We start from the raw sequence: 17435 nt of genomic DNA on the forward strand, positions 1-17435 counted from the left end.
AGGTTCGCACGCGGGAAGGGCGGGTGCGCGCCCCGGGCATGCGCCGTGCAGAGCGAGACGGCGGCTCGGCGGGGTCATCCAAGCGCAGGCGCAGTGCGGTGTTTGTCTGCCGGACTGACGGGCGGCCGGGCGGTGCGCGGCGGCAGCGGCGGCGGGGAAGATGGCGGCGTCCTCCCTGGAGCAGAAGCTGTCCCGCCTGGAAGCAAAGCTAAAGCAGGAGAACCGCGAGGCCCGGCGGAGGATCGACCTCAACCTGGATATCAGCCCCCAGCGGCCCAGGCCCAGTAAGCACGGCGGCATGGGGGAGGGGGCGGGCGGGGCGGGGCGCGCGCCGCGGGAGGCCCCGCCCCCGCCGCCAGGCCCCGCCCCCGCTTCCGGGGCGCTCTTGCTCCTCCTCCTCTCCGCCCGGCTCCCCGCTGTCGGCCTGCGGGGAGAGGGTCACGGTGACCCGGGGGTCGTGGGGCCCGTGAGCTCCCCGTCAGTCCTCACCCTGCCTCGGGGCTCCCCTTAATGGGGCCTGGGAACCTAGTTACCGGCTCCAGGGCGAGGCCCTCCATCTGATGACCCGCCCCCAATCACCGGGAACCTCGGAGCCTCTGTCACCTACTCTGAGCCTTGGTGCTCCTACTCCATGCAACCATGACCACATCCAGCTCCTCCGTATACGTGTACACATCCCTTTTCACCAGCTGATTCCACTGTCGCCATCTCAGAGACTGTGTCAAGAGGTCCCCTCCCTTGCCACCTGGGTCCTTGTCAGCCGGGTTCAGCAGATGACACAAGTGCACCTGACCTGGGGACACCTGACATCGCTGGACCACGTATAACTGCCCCTGTGATTGTGTCTAGTGCTCCCTTCTTCCCGCGCTGAGATCTTGTCACTGGTTCAGCAGACTTCCTGCCACCTACCTTTTTACCCACCTAAGCCAGGCCCCTCCTCATACTCCTCGGACTAGTTTCACTGCCACCATCTTTCTGGATTCTCCAGAAATAAATACGCAGCTTTCAAGCGTGGCAACTTTGTCACCTTGAATCAAGTGACTCCCCCTTCCACACACAGCCCAGGGACACCTGAGGCCAGTGTGAGGCTACCTGGGCATCCCAAGATACACACGTACCGCTCCTTTGTGATCCCACAATCTCAGCGCCTGTCTGTCCGGAATCCTGTCCTCTGGCGTCAAGAGCTGCCCCTCAACACCCGCGCCTGGCCCGGGATCACCATGCGACATCTAGTCTGCTTGTAACGTCCTGCGGAACCCTTCCGCACATCCTGGAAGCTCACAGGGAGTCAGATTTTCCCCCTTCCTACTGACCTGATGAAGAACATCTCCACACATGCTTTCTCTTCTTTATATAACTTTTTTGGCCACTTCTTGCGGTATTCGGGATCTTAGTTCCATGACCAGGGATGGAACCCGTGCCCCCTGCCTGCATTGGAAGTGCAGAGTATAAACCACTGGACTACCAGGGAAGTCCCCTCCCACACATGCTTTCTGTGTCTCTCTTGACCCAGCAAATTCCCCTTCTTGTTAACCCCACTGCTATGACTCTTGTGGCTTATGTAGCTCCCTGTCGGCCCATCTTAAGAGGTGGGGAAGATAGCTGCTCATCTGGGTACTCCCACCACTCCCTCATCACCCCCCATTCTCGTGTATGGTCCACTCCCCACCCTCCCTTTTCTGCCCTTGGTCCGTGTGGGCTCCTTACTGGAGTGGGGAGGGGTCTCTAAGGGCCCGGGAAGAGCCCTGAGGCAGCAATGCTGTGTTAAGACTCTGCGTGGGGTAGGAAGCCCAGCCAGGACTGGAGGGTCCCCACCAGGCTCTTCAGCGCTGTTCCCCCTCCAGCCCCAGCGTGGATGAGACAGGCCCGGATAGGGCCTGAGGTGCCTGGCAGGGAGGCTGTCCCAGATGGGCAGGGAGGCACAGGGAGGCCCACGGAGAACATGCCCCGGGGAGCCCCCTCCTGGTGCCTGTGTCTGTCAGCTCCATCCCATCCTCTCAGCCCTCCCATCTCTGTTGTTCTCTGCAGTTTGGTGCCGCGTGCCTCCCCCCTCCTCCTTGTTATGATTTGATTTTCTTTTCTTTTGGACAAATCAGTTGTTTCTGTTGTGATTTATCGTGGTGTTGTTTTTCTTTTTTTTTTTTTTTCTTCCTTTTCCCCATCCAGTTATTGTGATCACTCTAAGCCCTGCTCCTGCCCCGTCCCAACGAGCAGGTACCAGCCTTTTTATCATCGCTGCTTGGATCTCTGCACCATTGACCTAACCGCTGCCCCGGCCGCAGAATGCCATCCCTCCTCCCCTCCTCCCTCATGCTCCGTGTGTGCGTGTGCGTCCCCCTGTCCCACCCTCACTCTCTCCAACCACACGGTCAACGTCTGGCCCACCCGGGCACTTCCTCTGTGTCCTGTCCCCTCCTGCTCCTCTGTTCCTCTCGGGCTCAGGTCTGGACCCCCCGCAGGAGGAAACAGACTCCCTCCCCTGCCAGGAGTCTGTCGCCTGCTGAGGGGGTCCCGGGTGCCTGTGCGCGTGCCTGCAGGCGTGTGTGTGTGTGTGTGTGTGTGTGTGTGTGTGTGAGTGGAGGGAGGGAAGGTTGGGCTCCCCACCTGCTGACCCACTTCATCAGCTCAGCGGACCCATGTCGCCCCCACCCCGTGCTGAGCAGTGCTAGGCCTGGAGGGAGCCCTTCTGTTCCAGGGGCTGGTGCTCCCCCGGGGGTGGAAGGCCCTGGGGGTTGGGGGGTCCTCTGGGCAGGGAGAAGTGGAAGAGGCCCTGTGCCTTGGAGGAAAGGCCCAGTGGAGCAGGGTCATGGGTTCTGCAGGGTTGGGGGGGGTGGGTGCGGCAGTTGGGAAGCCTGGGGAGAAGGTGGCATTTGAGCAAAGTCTCCTGGGAGGTGGGGGAGCACAGGAGTGGAAGGAAACAGCCCCCCAGGGCCCAAGAGGGAGCCAGGGGTGCCTGTGGGGAAGGTGGGGGACGGAGGGCAGGCTGGCCTCATTGATCCTTGTGTGTGGAATAGGACTGGGTTGGGAAGTGTGTGTGTGTGTGTGTGTGTGTGTGTGTGTGTGAGTGAACAGGAGGGAGAGCTGGCTCTGTCGGTCCTGTGGCGTGGCGTCTGCACGTGCTTGTGGGTTCGTGCCGTGCCCTGTGTGTGTGCGCGCGTGTGCTCGCTGACAGCCTGGCAGGCTGCATGCTCCACCCCGCCCCACCGCCCTGTGTCTCCCTCACCCTCGCTCACTCATCCTCCTCTTTCCCCTCTCCCCGTCAGTCTCTCGCTCCCGTTCGGCCTTCTTGACCTGCCGTGGGCCCGGCACCACCTGTGTGATCTCCGTTCTCAGGGCCTCTGTATACCTCCCCCCGCCTTACCCCCCAGCCATCCTGCACCAGCTCCTCTTAAACGCCTACCGTGCTTCAGTTTGTGGGACCGGCTGGAAGCCTCTCTCCCCACACAAGCTGCCTTGGCCCCAGGCTCTGGGGGAGCCTTCAGAGGACCCGGTGGACTGTGTGAGGGGTGGGGGTGGGGGGCCGACAGGGCACAGAGAGGCCGAGGGGGGGAGGGGGGTGGTCCTCACCCTGGGAGCTGATGACAGCGTGGGGCAGCCTGCCAGGGATCCAGGGTCCCAGAGCTTGAGGGTCTTTGGGAGCCCTGGAGAGTGTCCAGCCAGAGAGGGAGGGTTTAGGACCAGACTTCTGGCTGTGGTAGAGCAGGGAGGGCCCCGGAGAGACCTCTGGGCCAGGGAAGGGGACGGGGCTCAGCCACGTCCTCGGGCTCCCAGAGCTCTTCTGTCACTCTCACCAGTCCCCTCCTGGGACTGACAGGCCAGGCTCAGAGGTCTGCTCCTCGCTCTGGCTGCGACCAAGGTCGTAGGCCAGCAGGGCACAGAAACTGCCTGGGCGCCAAGAGCCACACTGTATCTGTCTACCCATTGGTCACTGGGCCCACGTCACCAGGCGCCTGCAGAACTTGCAGGGGAGACGCTCCCGCCCCCCCGCCCAGCTCCCAGCCCATTCTCCAAGGGGAGGTGAACCTGGGGGGGGGTGCTTGTAACCTTCGGCCTTCCCAGCCAGGGGCTCCCTTCTGGAGGCCGAGTGCCAGGGTCTCTGAGGTTCACGGGTTCCCTGGAGAGTCGTCCATCTTTTCCAGGGCCACTCTGGCCTCTGCTCCCATTCTGTGGCCTGCCTGGCCCGGAGGCTCCTTGTCCATCAGGGGCCTGCTCTCCTGTCCCCAGCTCCTCTCTGGCCTGTCTCTGCAGAGCCTCTTCTGGGCAGCTGGGCCCCAAGTCTCAGCTCCCATTGTCTGTCTCCCACCCTCCCGTCCCCTAACGCCGCCTGCCCGTCCTGGGGTGCCCGCTGCCTGCCCGCTGCCTGCCCGCCTGCCTGTAGCATGCCCAAGCTGTCCGCATGCAGGCTTCTGGAAAGAACCGAGCTCCCCTCCTGGCCTGGCCCCCATCCCTGGAGCCCTGCCAGCCCCTGGAGGGGCTGGGTCACCTGGCTCCCTTTACCTGAAGGACACAGGTCCAGCTCGGGCTCCTGCCCTGGCTGCATTGGCCCCAGCTCTGCGGGCCAGGCCGGAGGCTCACAGAGTCTGCTGGCCAGAGGGCAGTCCTCCCTGACCCTGAAACAGAACAGGCGAGGCAGCCAGAAGCCTGGGTCCCTCACCCACTCTCTCACCAGTTCAGCGTTGCCACCTTCTGGGGGCAGTGACCCTGGGCCTCTTACCGGGCAGAGTGGGGAGGAAGGGGCCCCAGGGTGGGGGCGGCCTACCTGCCGGAGGTCCACTAGCAGCCTCAGGGCCTCCTTTCTCTATCAGGGAATACTTGGGATGAACCCTCAGCCTCTGGGAACCACCCTTCCCCCACAGCCCGCCACAAGCCCTTCCCAGTTAGGGGGGCTGGGAGAAAGCACCCCGAGAGTGGCCTAGGAGCAGGGCGTGCCCCGTCTACCAGGGCTGGGGGCTGTGCTGGCCCACCTGAGGGATACCAGGGAGGGAAGGATGGGGGCGCCAGACCCTGCAGTTGGGGCCAGCCGGGAGCTAACCCCCTCCCCACCCCTGGTTCTCACCACCCCCCAGCCCTGCAGCTCCCACTGGCCAACGATGGGGGCAGCCGCTCACCATCCTCCGAGAGCTCGCCGCAGCACCCCACGCCCCCCGCCCGGCCCCGCCACATGCTGGGGCTGCCTTCAACCTTGTTCACACCCCGCAGCATGGAGAGGTGAGCCACCTGGGGGATGGGAGATCAGGGGGCGCAGGGCCAGCCTCAGGGTGGCGCTGGTGAACTCTGTGGAACCCTCTGTGTATTGGGGGCTGGGGTCATCTCACGTTGGTCAGGACCCCCCTCCACCGGCACCCACTCCCTCTCCCTTCAGCATCGAGATTGACCAGAAGCTGCAGGAGATCATGAAGCAGACGGGCTACCTGACCATCGGGGGCCAGGTAACGTGACACACTTCCCTTGGCAGGCCCAGGGAGGGTGGGCGGGACACAGCTGGTAGATGTGGGCCGGGGGTGAGGGCAGAGGCCCGCTGGATCCCCAGCCCTGGCTCTCCTCACCAGCGCTACCAGGCGGAGATCAACGACCTGGAGAACCTGGGGGAGATGGGCAGCGGCACCTGTGGCCAGGTGTGGAAGATGCGCTTCCGGAAGACGGGGCACGTCATCGCTGTCAAGGTGAGCCCGCCACGCCCTGCCCATGGGAGCACAACCCCCTCCATGTCCCACGGGGGCCCCGCGCCCCAGGCTCCACGCTAAGCCCTCGGCTGTCCTGTGCAGCAAATGCGGCGCTCGGGGAATAAGGAGGAGAACAAGAGGATCCTCATGGATTTGGACGTGGTGCTCAAGAGCCACGACTGCCCCTACATTGTGCAGTGCTTCGGGACTTTCATCACCAACGTGAGACGAGGGCTCCCCCCAACCCCCCCATCTCCTCCCCCGGGCCCTGAGCCTGTTGGGTGGGCAGAGGGGTACAGCCACTGCTGTCCCTGCAGACGGATGTCTTCATCGCCATGGAGCTCATGGGCACGTGCGCGGAGAAGCTCAAGAAGCGGATGCAGGGCCCCATCCCTGAGCGGATCCTGGGCAAGATGACGGTGGCAGTGAGTGGCCTGGAGGGCGCAGGTGGGCAGGCAGGTGCCCCCCCAGCCTCGGCCTCCATGTCACTGACCAGTGCCCTCCCCTGCCTACGCTGCAGATTGTGAAGGCGCTCTACTACCTGAAGGAGAAGCATGGCGTGATCCACCGTGACGTCAAGCCCTCCAACATCCTGCTGGACGAGCGGGGCCAGATCAAGCTCTGTGACTTCGGCATCAGTGGCCGCCTGGTCGACTCCAAAGCCAAAACGCGGAGCGCTGGCTGTGCCGCCTATATGGCAGTAAGTGGGGGGCCCCGGGGACGCCAGTGGGAGGGGTGGCACACCCACCCCAGCCCCAGGGGTCCATCACCCTCTCCCACCTCCCACCGGCAGCCCGAGCGCATCGACCCCCCGGATCCCACCAAGCCCGACTACGACATCCGGGCCGATGTGTGGAGCCTGGGCATCTCCTTGGTGAGTTGGGGCCCCGGCTTTTGGAGGCTGGGTTTTCTCGGGGCGTGGAGGCAGGCAGTGGCAGCAGGAAGAGCAGGGCCCCCTCCTCCTTGGCCAGCCCAGCCCTGCCCATTTCTCTCCCAGGTGGAGTTGGCGACAGGACAGTTCCCCTACAAGAACTGCAAGACGGACTTCGAGGTCCTCACCAAAGTCCTCCAAGAGGAGCCCCCGCTCCTGCCTGGACACATGGGCTTCTCGGGGGACTTCCAGTCCTTCGTCAAAGACTGGTGAGCACCCCCAGCCCTGCCCTCCAGTCTGGAAGGCAGGGCAAGGTTAGACATGACCCTGAGCTTAGGCCACTGGGGTGGGGTGAAGGGCCCCCTGGGATGGGGGTGGGGGGCTGCAGATTGGAGCCAGAGCCCAAGCCCTAGGGGCTAGAAGTTGGGTCCAGACTCAGCCACAGGGGACCCCTAGCCCTGGGGTGTTTGGCAGGGTGGTTCTTGGGCTTCGCCAGGGAACTATGAGTGAGCATAGGTGTCCCAGGCCTGAGAGCTGGGTCCACACAGGAGCTTCAGTTGGGGGGGAAGCCCACCCATCTACCCACCACCCCCCCACATCCCCCATGGGCATCTCAGTGTGTGTCAGGCTTCTGTCACAGATGAGGGGCCTGAGTGCCACCCCTGGCCCCTCTGTCAGCACAAGGCTGGGGGGTGGGGAGGACATGGGCTCTGGCCTGCAGATCCAGCAGCCCTGACTCCGTGGGGCGGGCAGCCAGGCCCCTTCTCCCAGCTCTCATTTCTCTCCTTTCTCTCTCTCTCTCCAGCCTTACTAAAGATCACAGGAAGAGACCAAAGTATAATAAGCTACTTGTGAGTACCCAGGACCCCTCCCAGAACCCATCCGAAAACCTCTGCCCCACTGGAGGCCAGGCGGCCAGGGAAGAGACACCCTGGTCCTGAGCCCCACCCCCTTGGGTCCCCAGGAACACAGCTTCATCAAGCGCTACGAGACGCTGGAGGTGGACGTGGCGTCCTGGTTCAAGGATGTCATGGCGAAGACCGAGTCACCGAGGACAAGCGGGGTCCTGAGCCAGCACCACCTGCCCTTCTTCAGGTAGCCGCACGGCGGCGGCCGGCCCGCTGGGGGACGCGGCCTCAGGCCCCCCTGCCCTGCACAGTCCCCCAGCTGCCCGCCAGGGGAGCCCTGGGACCCGGACGGCCGACGAGGGCTGAGGACAGATAGTAGGGGGCGCCGACCCACCCCCGACTCCCTGCCCACCAGCTGTGGACAGATGGGCCTGCCAGGCCCCAGCCCTTTCCTGTCCCGGGATCAGCCGGCCGTACACGTCCCCCCACCCCGACAGACACTGTGAACGGAAGACAGCAGGCCGCGAGCAGTCTCGCTATTTATTCAGTTGTAACCTCTGGGCTGGGGCGGCCCCCAGGGGTAGGGAGAGAGCCGCCATTCCCTGCACCCCCCACACCGCGCTGTCCCCACCGCCCCCTCCATGCACACATGCGCCCTGGCTCCATCTCCCTCTCTGCCACTTCCCTCTCTACCTCTCTGGCTTTCCCCATCTCCCTCCCTGCCTCTGCCTCTCTCCTGGCCCAGGCCTTGCCACCCCCGGCAGGACCCCTGGGTCCACTTAGGTCTCTGGCCAGTGATGAGCCAGTTGGCGGGCGCCCTTCCCCCGGCAGGCGGGCTGGACATTGTGACTGCAGCCGGACCCGGGCTGGTCTCTCTCTTTCTCTCTCTCTCTTTGATCTCAGGGGGTCCTTTTTGGAGTTTATTGTATTTTATTGTACTTGGTGGGGTGTTTGGGGGTGGGGGGAGGAGAAGAGCTTGTTCTCATGGGCTTTGTTGGTACCTTCAGAAACTTTTACCAAAGTCGTGTTTAGCTGCTTGTGGCGGCAGCCCCCCGAACCGCCTGTGGGTACTGGGGGGCTGGGCTGGGGGCTGAGCCGTGGGGGCTCGGGCCACCACCTGGGAGACACTAGTCCCAAAGGTGGGCTCTGGGGGTGGGGGATTGCTCCTCCCTCAGGGCTGGAGACTGGCCAAGCTTGCAGGGGTGAGTGGAGGACCTCAGGGGGTATGGAGGAAGCCCAAGGGGCCATGGCCACACAGGGTGGCCTTCAGGGACAGTAGGCGCGGGGCGTGGTGGAGGGCAGCCGGCGCTGGTGTGGCAGGGAGGTGGCGGAGGGAACGGGTGACAGGAGGGGGTCCATGGGGCCCCGGGAGGCAGGGATGAGGGTGCACGGATTGGACGCGGGGGTTCGAGAATGTGTTGACAGGGACAGAGGTGGGAGCAGGCCAAGGGCTGGGCGTGTACAGGCAGTCACGCCCTCGTAGTGGCCCACGAGTGCCCCTCGACTCACCCAGAGCTGGCCAGTGCCCAGCCTGCCCTGAGGCCCCGGCGTCCCTGGGGCCCTGGGCAGCAAGCAGCCAGAGCAGGAGGGACTGTTTCCTTGTTGTTGGTGACGCATGCGAATCAAGTGGACAGTAGAACAAAATAACGTAACAGGAAAAAAAAAAAAAAAGGGAAAAGAAAACCCCAGAAAAACCACAAAAACCAACCAACACCAAAGGTGAGGAACCTCGCTGGATGTAGCTGAAGCAATCTAGACTAGGCATCACTGTACCCTCCATTTATCTCACCGAATCTAGTTACTACTAGGGTAGTCACAAAATGCCGCATGTTTAAAAAGTACTCGAAGTCATCTTTGTCCCCCGCCCCAGGGGGTGGCCACCTTTTCTTGCTCCAGTCCCCTTTGTGAGGGGAGGGGGGCAGGGTGTGGGGCCAGTAGGCATGGCCTCCACCCTCCCTTGCCAGGGGCCTTTCTGGGTAGCCGGGAAGGTTGCGTGGCCAGCCCCAAGGCCCGCACAGGCCTGAGGCCAGCTGCCTGGGTTTAATTTTTATTTAACTTTATTTTCTGTTTTGTGTGTGAGTGTCCACCCATGTCCCCCTCCCCTTCAGTGTTAAATGGGAGCCTCTCCTTCCCCCACCCCTTGTCTCCCTCCCCGCGCCTCCCAGTCACCAGCCACCAGCCACCCTCCTCTCAACCAGGCAGAGGGCAGTGGGCAGCCAGGGGCCTGGGGCGGCCTGGCCCAGCCCATCGGCCCACCACCCCTTCTCAGGCCGCCAGTATTGCCCCATCCCTTTTTAAAACAAAACGCCCTCGTTTGTAAATCCTTAGACGCTTGAGAATAAAACCCCTCCCTTTTCTTCCACTTGAGTCTGTGGTGTGTGTCCTGAGCCTGGCAGCAAGGTGGGAAAAGGGGAAGGGGTCCTGAGGCCTGACCTGCGAAGTGGGGGGCTGGGAGCCATTCTAGTGGACAAGGCCTATGCAGTGAGGGGAGGCAGGGCTGGGGGCTGGAGGGGTTGTTTGTAGTGACTTGCCGCATACTTAATGGCCAGTGTGTGGGACCTCCCCCTAACCTGATAGCCACAGGTCTGGTGGGAGAGCCCTTAATCCTGGCAGGCCTTGGGCACCAGCTCTGATGTCGACCCAACAGTCTGCCGCCCCCGCTCCTTGCCTCCTGAAGTGGCCACCCAGCCAAGGACAGGGCCGCCTGCCCACCTCCTGGGTGTGGGTGCTGCCTGGCTGGCGCCTCTGCCACCAGCTCTGTACGCGCTCACCTCAGCCAGGCCAGCATGCTGGGCACCGCGCTCCTGCTGCTGGCCCTGCTCCCGGGGACCACCACCTTGCCCAGCGAGCCAGCTGGTATGTACAGGCAAGGGGACATGGTCCGGCACAAACCCGTTCCTGTGCTGCCCTATCAACGCAACCTCTCATCTACCCTGCCTGGGGGAATGGGGGTGGGTGGGTGGAAGGTGGGGTCTCCCCCACCCCCGATTCCAGGTTGTCTTGGATCCCCAACTTCAAACTCCCCAGCAGCCATGGTGAGGCTAAGGGCTGTGAGAGGGGAGTGGTCTGCACAAATGATCTTAGGTACTGTGCACGGGTGATCCTGGACGTTTAGATAACATCCTTTGAGAAGAACATAGTCGAGTGCCTCCTGAAGGCAGATGGGGGTAGTGGGGTGACCACACACCCCAGTAGGGGCTCCCCGGTGCCTATTCCCTTTGCTGCTGCTGCCCTCAGTCCAGAAGTGAGGAACCAGAAATGGGGAAAAGCCCTGGACCCTGGTGGCCAGGCTGGGCTTCCATGATGCCGAAAGGGCTGGAGGAAGACCCGCTTGCTGTTATCCCCAACCCTTAGAAAGGAAAGGGTGGGGTCAGCATCGTCCCCCCTAGACGGCCCTGCTGTGACCCCAAAGCAGTCCCTGGGCCTGGGTGGGTGGGGGGAGGAGAGGACCTTTGTGCTCACCCAGACTGACCATCCACCGTCAGGCGCCCCTCAGCCCCGCCCCCGCCGGGGATCCTTTGCCCGCTGCAGGTGGAGAAGACGGGGTCTGGGAAAAGGGGCGCCTCCCCAGGAAGGTGCAGCTTTGCGTCCAGGCTCAGGGGCTGGGCTAGGACGTCCTGGGGGTCTCCAGAGGGTACATCACAGCAGCTTTATGGCTGAGGGTGTGAGGCACAGAGCCGAGCGCAGGTGAATCCTCCACCACAACTGCATCCATCTTCCAAAGAAGGCAGGAGAGGCGGGAGGTTGGCCGGGGGAACCAAGAGACAGCGCGTCCTCCCTCTCCTGTGCCACTCTTTCTCCCCGCCAGAGCCCCCGTTCCCTGCGGCGCCCGGGCCCTGGCTGCGCCGACCCCTTTTCAGTCTGGAGCTGTCGGACGCGGAGGATGCCTTCCCGCGCCGTGCGGGGCCGCTCGAGGTCCCAGCGGACAGCCGGGTGTTTGTGCAGGTAGACGCGGGACGCACGGAGGCCGGGTGAGGGCAGGTGGGGGCTGCCGATCCTGACGGCGACCCCGCCCCCCAGGCGTCCCTGGCCCGTCCCTCCCCGCGCTGGGGCTTGGCCCTGCACCGCTGCTCCGTAACACCGTCCTCGCGGCCGGCCCCGGCCCCCGCCCTGGCGCTGCTGCGCGGGGGCTGCTCCGCCGACTCCTCGGTCACCTTCCCGCCACCGCGGCCGCTCCTCGGTGCCGCCCGGCCCGCGCGTTTCAGCTTCCGCCTGCGCCCGGTCTTCAACGCCTCTGTGCAGTTCCTGCACTGCCAACTGAGTCGCTGCCGCCGCCTCCGCAGAACCCGCTGGACGCCTGCGCCTTTGACAATGCCTCCTCTGTCCCCGGTGCGCGGGCGCAGGACCGGGAACCTCGGCGCCCGGGCCGATCAAGGGTTGGGCGCAAGCGCCTCTGACATCCGAGGGAGAAACTCCTTAGGGTTTGGACATCTGGGTGCTTTTAGACCTGGGGGTGGTGGTTATCTTGAAACTGGGAGTAGGTACTGGGTCTCAGGCTGGGGTTGGGGGCAGAGACGTCCGAAGGGCCAGATTTCCAGGGTTCTAGTGATGCGATCCCTGGTTGCAACAGAGTGCTGGACACTTAGATCTGCCTGCGGCCCAGTCCGTGGAGTCCGGCCCCTGACATTCCCGTCTCTTGTGCCCCCTTCCTTGCAGTGTCTGCCTCAGGATGAGGCGTGCGCGGGCGCCGGCAGTGGGAGCGATGAGAGCCCGGGTGCTGACAGCCCCCACCTGCACACACTGACGCAGCCCATCGTGGTGACTGTGCCACGGCTGCCCCCCAGTGAGCGCGCAGCAGTGCTCCGCGGGGGGACCTCTGGGGTCCAGAAGAGGGGTGGGGAGGACATCTGAGGCCTGATCCCAGTCTTAGCGTTGTACTTCTCACAGGGCTACCCAAGGGCTTCCCCGGCAGAGCTGTGCTCCCCGAGTCTCCCGCGCCGGCCCCGCAGGCCCTGGAGCCCGCGCCGGTGGTAGCGCTAGTGTTGGCCGCTTTCGTGCTGGGCGCCGCTGTGGCCGCCGGGCTGAGCCTCGTGTGCGCGCACTCAGGTACCAATCTCCGCCCTCCGGGATCTCCGCCTGGCCCCCAGTCTATTCCAGCGCGTCGGCCTGCTCCGCCCTGAACATCCCTAGACCGGCCTCCGCTACGCCCGCAGCAGCCTCCAGGGGTCGCCCTAGCTCCGGCCCTGCTCACCGCAACCTCTACTCCTCAGCTTCCCTCTCTTCTCCAGCGCCCCAACTCCACGGTCAGCCCCCGAGAGCCTCGCCCAGCGGCCCCCCGCCCAGGAGGCCCCAGTGAGGCAGGTAAGTGTCGGGGCACAGGAAGGAGGGAGAGTGTAACGTGGGGCTGGTTAAGACAGATGGAGGAGGGAGGTGATGACAATGATCTTCATAGCCCGTTCTTTTGGAGAAGGCAATGGCACCCCACTCCAGTACTCTTGCCTGGAAAATCCCATGGATGGAGGAGCCTGGTAGGCTGCAGTCTATGGAGACGCGAAGAGTCAGACACGACTGAGCGACTTCACTTTCACTTTTCACTTTCATGCATTGGAGAAGGAAATGGCAGCCCACTCCAGTGTTCTTGCCTGGAGAATCCCAGGGATGGGGGAGCCTGGTGGGCTACAGTCCATGGGGACGCGAAGAGTTAGACACGACTGAGCGACTTCACTTTCACTTTTCACTTTCACGCATTGGAGAAGGAAATGGCAGCCCACTCCAGTGTTCTTGCCTGGAGAATCCGAGACGGCGGAGCCTGGTGGGCTGCTGTCTATGGGGTCGCACAGAGTCGGACATGACTGAAGCGACTTAGCAGCAGCAGCAGCCCGTTCTTTCTGACAGGCGGAGTTCCAAATGATTAACGCATATTAATCCTTGCAAAAACTTTGTACTATAATCCCCACAATATAAGGAAAATGAGGCACTCTCTGAAATGGACTTGCCAAAGGTCACAAAAATTTAGTGGAGCTGGGATTCGAACTTAGGTGGTGGGTGACCCGTAGCCGACTGCGGGTTTAGTGTCGTGAGAAAGGATCTCAACACCTCACACAGGCACTAGGCAAAGAGAATTCGGGTTTCAGACTCTCCCCAGTTTCATCCACTTTCACCCGGCCACGAAGACTGATGGGGCGGTGGGCGATGGGTTGAGAAGGGGGTGACCAGCCTTAGCGTCCTCTCCCCGCTCAGCCTGAGTCGCCTCTTTCCAGAGATGGAGAGCCCACAGCAGGATCCGGAGACAAACCAGCCACGGCCTCGTATTAGGCCCGCCAGTACCTGGGACTCGATGGGACTACAATCGCTGCGCCCCGCCCTCCTTGCTTCTCCTCCCACCCTCCCACCTGGGCCCAAAATAAACCTCTGGCCTGGACTGAGGCTTTCTGAGGTCCGCGCGTGCGCGTGCCGCGGGGGTGGGGATTCCGGGCCGGAAGAGGTCCAGACTGGAGGGGTGGGGCTTTGAGGCGGGGCTCACACGCCCTTATACACGTGTGCAAATACCGCCCACGGGCATTTTGTCCCTAACAAAAGGGAACACCCAATCCTGACAGCTTAGCCTCGTCTCCTCCTCCAAAGCTGCATCAGCTCATCGGCCTTCTCAAAACCTCTCCGCTCTCCACTCCCACGGCCCGGACCCTGCCCTTGCTAAGACCTCGAGCTCAAGTCTCTGCTTCAAGCTCCTCTCCGTCTAGCCTTAAGGTCCTTAATCCCTCCTGCCTGACCTTACCCTCCTCAGAGCATAGACAAGGGCGGGATTTTAGCTCCATTTTACGGCTGAGGAAACTGAGGCTCGGCAAGGTCACATCATTTAAATCACCAATCTGGGCTATCCGACTTCACAGCTGAGGTTCTTGGCTACAAAGCACATAACAGGAGTTTCACAAGACTTATTCCTGGAATGGAGGGAAGGGATGAGATCTAAGGTCTCGGCTCCAGTTCACGAATGAGACAGAATGCGGGCGGTGGGGTCCTTAGACTCAGTTAGATACCAGTCCCCATCGCTTCTGCTGTAGGCAGTTCCCTAACGGCCTGCAAACGCAGAACCACGCCCCCATCCAATTCTGCTTCCGCGCGGGGTCATTTGGACCCAGAGGCCGCCGTAACCCCGCCCACCAAGGAAACACTCCGGAACGACGCCGACGCCCTCACCCGCCTCACCGGCATGAAGCCACCGCAGCGGCGGCGAGCGATCCCGAGGCGCTATCTGGTTGAGGTGACTGGCCCCGCGGCCTGGAGAGCCAGCGAAAAGCGGCAGCTGTTACGACTACTGCAGGCGCGACAGGGCCAACCAGAGCTGGACGCCGCCGAGCTGGCCCGAGAGTTGCCAGGCCGGAGCAAGACCGAGGTGAGAAGAGTCCCGAAATGGGAGCAAGGCTGGAGGCGGAGCTAGGATGTGTCCAGGGCTGGCAGAGGGGCGGGCCTTGAGGGTGGGCTGGACGAAAGTGAGGCTTGGGGGCGGGGCCTTGGAGTGGGCCTGTCGAGGGTGAGGCGGGGACGAGGCCGAGGTTGAGGAACCGGAAGAACGGCGGAGGAGGCGGGACTAGTGCAAGGCTGGGCCTTGTGTGGCTGCGAGAAGCTGAGGGCGGGGTGAGGGCGGGACAGAGTGAGTCGAGGGGCGGGGCGAGGAGGAGGTCGTGTCGCAGAAGTCGGAGGGGCGGAGCGAAGGCAAAATTTAGGGGCGGGGCGAGCTCTGAGTTTGTTCGGAGGCCCCAGAATGGGTCTTCTCTGCTAGCTCAGATGGTGAAGAAATCTGCCTGCAATACAGGCGGCACCGATTCGATCCCTGGGTCGGGAAGATCCCCTGGAGAAGGGAATGGCTACTCACTCTAGTATTCTTGCCCGGAGAACTCCATGGACAAAGGAGCCTGAAGGACTGCAGTCCATGGGGTCGCTAAGAGTCGGCAACGACTGAGCGACAAACACTTTCCTTCACTTCCCAGAATGGGTGCAGGTCGCAGCAGGACTGGACGGGAATGTGGTTGAAGTGGGAGTCAGGGAAATAGAGTGGAGTGGAAGAAGCGGGTAGGTGACTTGGATAGTACTTAACCACGGGTGTGGGCTGTGGCTGCGGGGAGGAGCCAGAACCGGCCAGGGCCTTATATCTTTGTCAGGTAGCTGGTCATGCCTAGGGCCTTGGCCGGAGAGCCCCGGGCAGAGTCCCTATGACCCTTAACCCCTGGCCAGCGGGAGGCTAGGCAGCAGTGGCTAGCCCTGGAACAGGCAGGACTGCCTAGCCCTGGGTTCTAGAAGGTCCATTTGGCCTCTTCTTACTTCCCAGATCGAGGACTTTCTCCGGCAGCTCAAGGGACGAGTGGCCCGGAAGGCCATTCAGAGGATACATCCAGGTGGCCCAAAGGGTCCAAGGCGCTGGGAAACACAGACCCCAGCCCCCATCGAGGTGAGCTGGGGCAAGGCTCCCCAGGGCTGGCCCCTGGGGAATGAGGTGGGAGTTCGGGGGGATAATCTGGACAGGGGAGCTCCAGGGAGGAGTAGGGTATGGGGGACTCCTGAGGATTAATCCCTAAGTACCTTCTGCTTGTTCCACCCAGGTGTGGATGGATCTGGCTGAGAAGATAACAGGCCCACTGGAGGAGGCGCTTACTGTGGCTTTCTCACAGGTAGAGCCATTCCCTCCAGGCAGGATGGGGGTGTCCCGGAGGACAGGGTCATATACATGAGTCTAAGCTGGACCTGGCTCCCTTCCCTTTGCCAGCTCTGTGATTCTGGCCTGTCACTGGTCACCCTAGCCTCCGTGTCCACCCTCTCAGCCTTCCTCAGGGTTGGAGGGGGGGGGGGAGGGAATGGATTTGAAGGTTTTCTCCTGCAGGGCAGGGGAGTAACCCGCGGGGACACTTCCGCCTTTCCTTCCCTGATCTTTCTCTGCCTGCCAGGCGCTCGGCATCGCTGCCACGGAGCCCATCAACCTCCTGCACTCGGTGCCCACCAAGCCCACGCAGGCTTGCGGGAAACTACTGCCCCTCAGCGCCCCTGAAGGACAGGAGGACCTGGGTCCTGAGGCTTCCAGCCCCGCCCCCAAGGCCTCCGGAGGGCATGAGGTTCCTGGCTCCACCCCCAAGACGCAAGGCCCTGTTCCTGATGCATCCTCCGAGTCCCTGACTGGCCAGTCTGCTGAGGGAGACTTTTCTGTGGACTTTGAGAAGATCTACACGTACCTGTCATCCATCTCCCGCGGTGGCCAGGTCCCTGAGCTTTCCGCAGCTGGTGAGGAGGGAGGAGCCGGCACTCTGGGGGCGGGTTCTTTGGTGGCCAGCCCCTCCCTCCTGACTCATCCCCTTTCCATCCTTCACCAGAGTCCGCTGTGGTCCTTGACCTGCTCATGGCGCTTCCTGAGGAGTTGTCCCGTCTGCCCTGCGCCACCCTGGTTGAACACATGTCGGGTATGTACCGACATCTGACGGCCCCTCAGCGTGACCTTGCCAGTGGGGGCCTGGCGTCCAGAACTGAGGATAGCGGGGCAGGTTCCAGGGGTCAGGAGGAGACTGGCCAGGCCACTCCTCAGGCCCCCGAGAATGCTGGCTCCAGCCAGCCCATAACCTCTTGGCAAGCGGCTGGGGTGTGCCCCCTGAACCCGTTCCTGGTACCCTTGGAGCTTCTGGGCCAGGTGGCAAGGTAGGGGCCTGGCAGGCAGGGGATACTCCAGACCTCGGTGAGCCCCCAGACCCTCAATCCTGCTTGGTCTGGCCCTGGGTTGTCATGAGGCCCTTGCCACAGTGGAAGTTCCCTGAGGCAATGTGCAGTGGCCTTAACATGCTTGATACAGTGGGGGTCTCAGAGACGGAAGCCCAAATGTACAAGGAGAGGTTCAGCCATACAACTGGCTAGGCTAACACCACCGTCAAATATTTCCCCTACTGGTTCCTCATCCCCTTCCGAAGCTCAGTATCCCGTGTCCTGTAATGGTGAATAAAGTTCTTGTCAACCCCCCTGACTGACTCTTTCTCCTGTGAGTTAGAGGTGGGAGAGGGTTCAAAATGCTGGAGGGAAAATCTGAGCTGGAGAACCACAGCTTAGAGTTCCTGGGGTCTGAGGGCAGTCTGTCAGGCA

The 17435-nt window shown here is 62.8% G+C and overlaps 3 protein-coding genes across 6 annotated transcripts; all 3 read left to right on the top strand.

Annotated features, from left to right (window-relative positions):
- Positions 1-62: 62 nt before the first annotated feature.
- On the top strand, positions 63-9744 carry MAP2K7 (mitogen-activated protein kinase kinase 7). Of its 2 annotated transcripts, XM_061150479.1 has the most exons (12): positions 63-284; positions 2167-2214; positions 5067-5208; positions 5363-5429; positions 5550-5663; positions 5766-5885; positions 5981-6088; positions 6184-6363; positions 6457-6537; positions 6661-6803; positions 7340-7385; positions 7499-9744. In XM_061150479.1, the coding sequence occupies exons 1-12, from the start codon at positions 161-163 to the stop codon at positions 7631-7633; spliced, it is 1308 nt and encodes a 435-aa protein (XP_061006462.1). In that variant the 5' UTR covers positions 63-160; the 3' UTR covers positions 7634-9744. The 2 variants fall into 2 exon arrangements, with proteins under 2 accessions (XP_061006462.1, XP_061006464.1); XM_061150481.1 differs by lacking the exon at positions 2167-2214 and having other exon boundaries at positions 64-284.
- A 103-nt stretch (positions 9745-9847) lies between these two features.
- Positions 9848-13719, top strand: TGFBR3L (transforming growth factor beta receptor 3 like). 3 transcript variants are annotated; one of them, XM_061150484.1, is made up of 7 exons: positions 9848-10238; positions 11191-11327; positions 11403-11711; positions 12039-12165; positions 12270-12428; positions 12593-12683; positions 13583-13719. In XM_061150484.1, exons 1-6 carry the CDS (start codon positions 10169-10171, stop codon positions 12676-12678), a joined length of 888 nt encoding a protein of 295 aa, XP_061006467.1. In that variant the 5' UTR covers positions 9848-10168; the 3' UTR covers positions 12679-12683; positions 13583-13719. The 3 variants fall into 3 exon arrangements, with proteins under 3 accessions (XP_061006467.1, XP_061006465.1, XP_061006466.1); XM_061150482.1 differs by having other exon boundaries at positions 11403-12165; XM_061150483.1 differs by having other exon boundaries at positions 11403-12165; positions 12611-12683.
- Positions 13720-14525: 806 nt separating this feature from the next.
- On the top strand, positions 14526-17319 carry SNAPC2 (small nuclear RNA activating complex polypeptide 2). The gene is made up of 5 exons (XM_061150485.1): positions 14526-14715; positions 15649-15768; positions 15920-15988; positions 16262-16592; positions 16682-17319. The coding sequence occupies exons 1-5, from the start codon at positions 14533-14535 to the stop codon at positions 17002-17004; spliced, it is 1026 nt and encodes a 341-aa protein (XP_061006468.1). The 5' UTR covers positions 14526-14532; the 3' UTR covers positions 17005-17319.
- Positions 17320-17435: the final 116 nt, after the last annotated feature.

Source organism: Dama dama, chromosome 9, assembly GCF_033118175.1.
Source record: "Dama dama isolate Ldn47 chromosome 9, ASM3311817v1, whole genome shotgun sequence".
NCBI lineage: Eukaryota > Metazoa > Chordata > Mammalia > Artiodactyla > Cervidae > Dama > Dama dama.

Excerpts from the sequence above, each read along its gene's own strand:
- SNAPC2 (XM_061150485.1), top strand. The coding sequence starts at position 14,533 with ATGAAGCCACCGCAGCGGCGGCGAGCGATCCCGAGGCGCTATCTGGTT. Across the intron at positions 15,989-16,261 it reads TTACTGTGGCTTTCTCACAG|GCGCTCGGCATCGCTGCCAC; the intron begins GTAGAGCCATTC and ends TCTGCCTGCCAG. Across the intron at positions 16,593-16,681 it reads CCCTGAGCTTTCCGCAGCTG|AGTCCGCTGTGGTCCTTGAC; the intron begins GTGAGGAGGGAG and ends ATCCTTCACCAG.
- MAP2K7 (XM_061150479.1), top strand. The coding sequence starts at position 161 with ATGGCGGCGTCCTCCCTGGAGCAGAAGCTGTCCCGCCTGGAAGCAAAG. Across the intron at positions 5,430-5,549 it reads ACCTGACCATCGGGGGCCAG|CGCTACCAGGCGGAGATCAA; the intron begins GTAACGTGACAC and ends TCTCCTCACCAG. Across the intron at positions 6,538-6,660 it reads GGAGCCTGGGCATCTCCTTG|GTGGAGTTGGCGACAGGACA; the intron begins GTGAGTTGGGGC and ends TTTCTCTCCCAG.
- TGFBR3L (XM_061150482.1), top strand. The coding sequence starts at position 10,169 with ATGCTGGGCACCGCGCTCCTGCTGCTGGCCCTGCTCCCGGGGACCACC. Across the intron at positions 10,239-11,190 it reads CTTGCCCAGCGAGCCAGCTG|AGCCCCCGTTCCCTGCGGCG; the intron begins GTATGTACAGGC and ends TCTCCCCGCCAG. Across the intron at positions 12,166-12,269 it reads TGTGCCACGGCTGCCCCCCA|GGCTACCCAAGGGCTTCCCC; the intron begins GTGAGCGCGCAG and ends TACTTCTCACAG.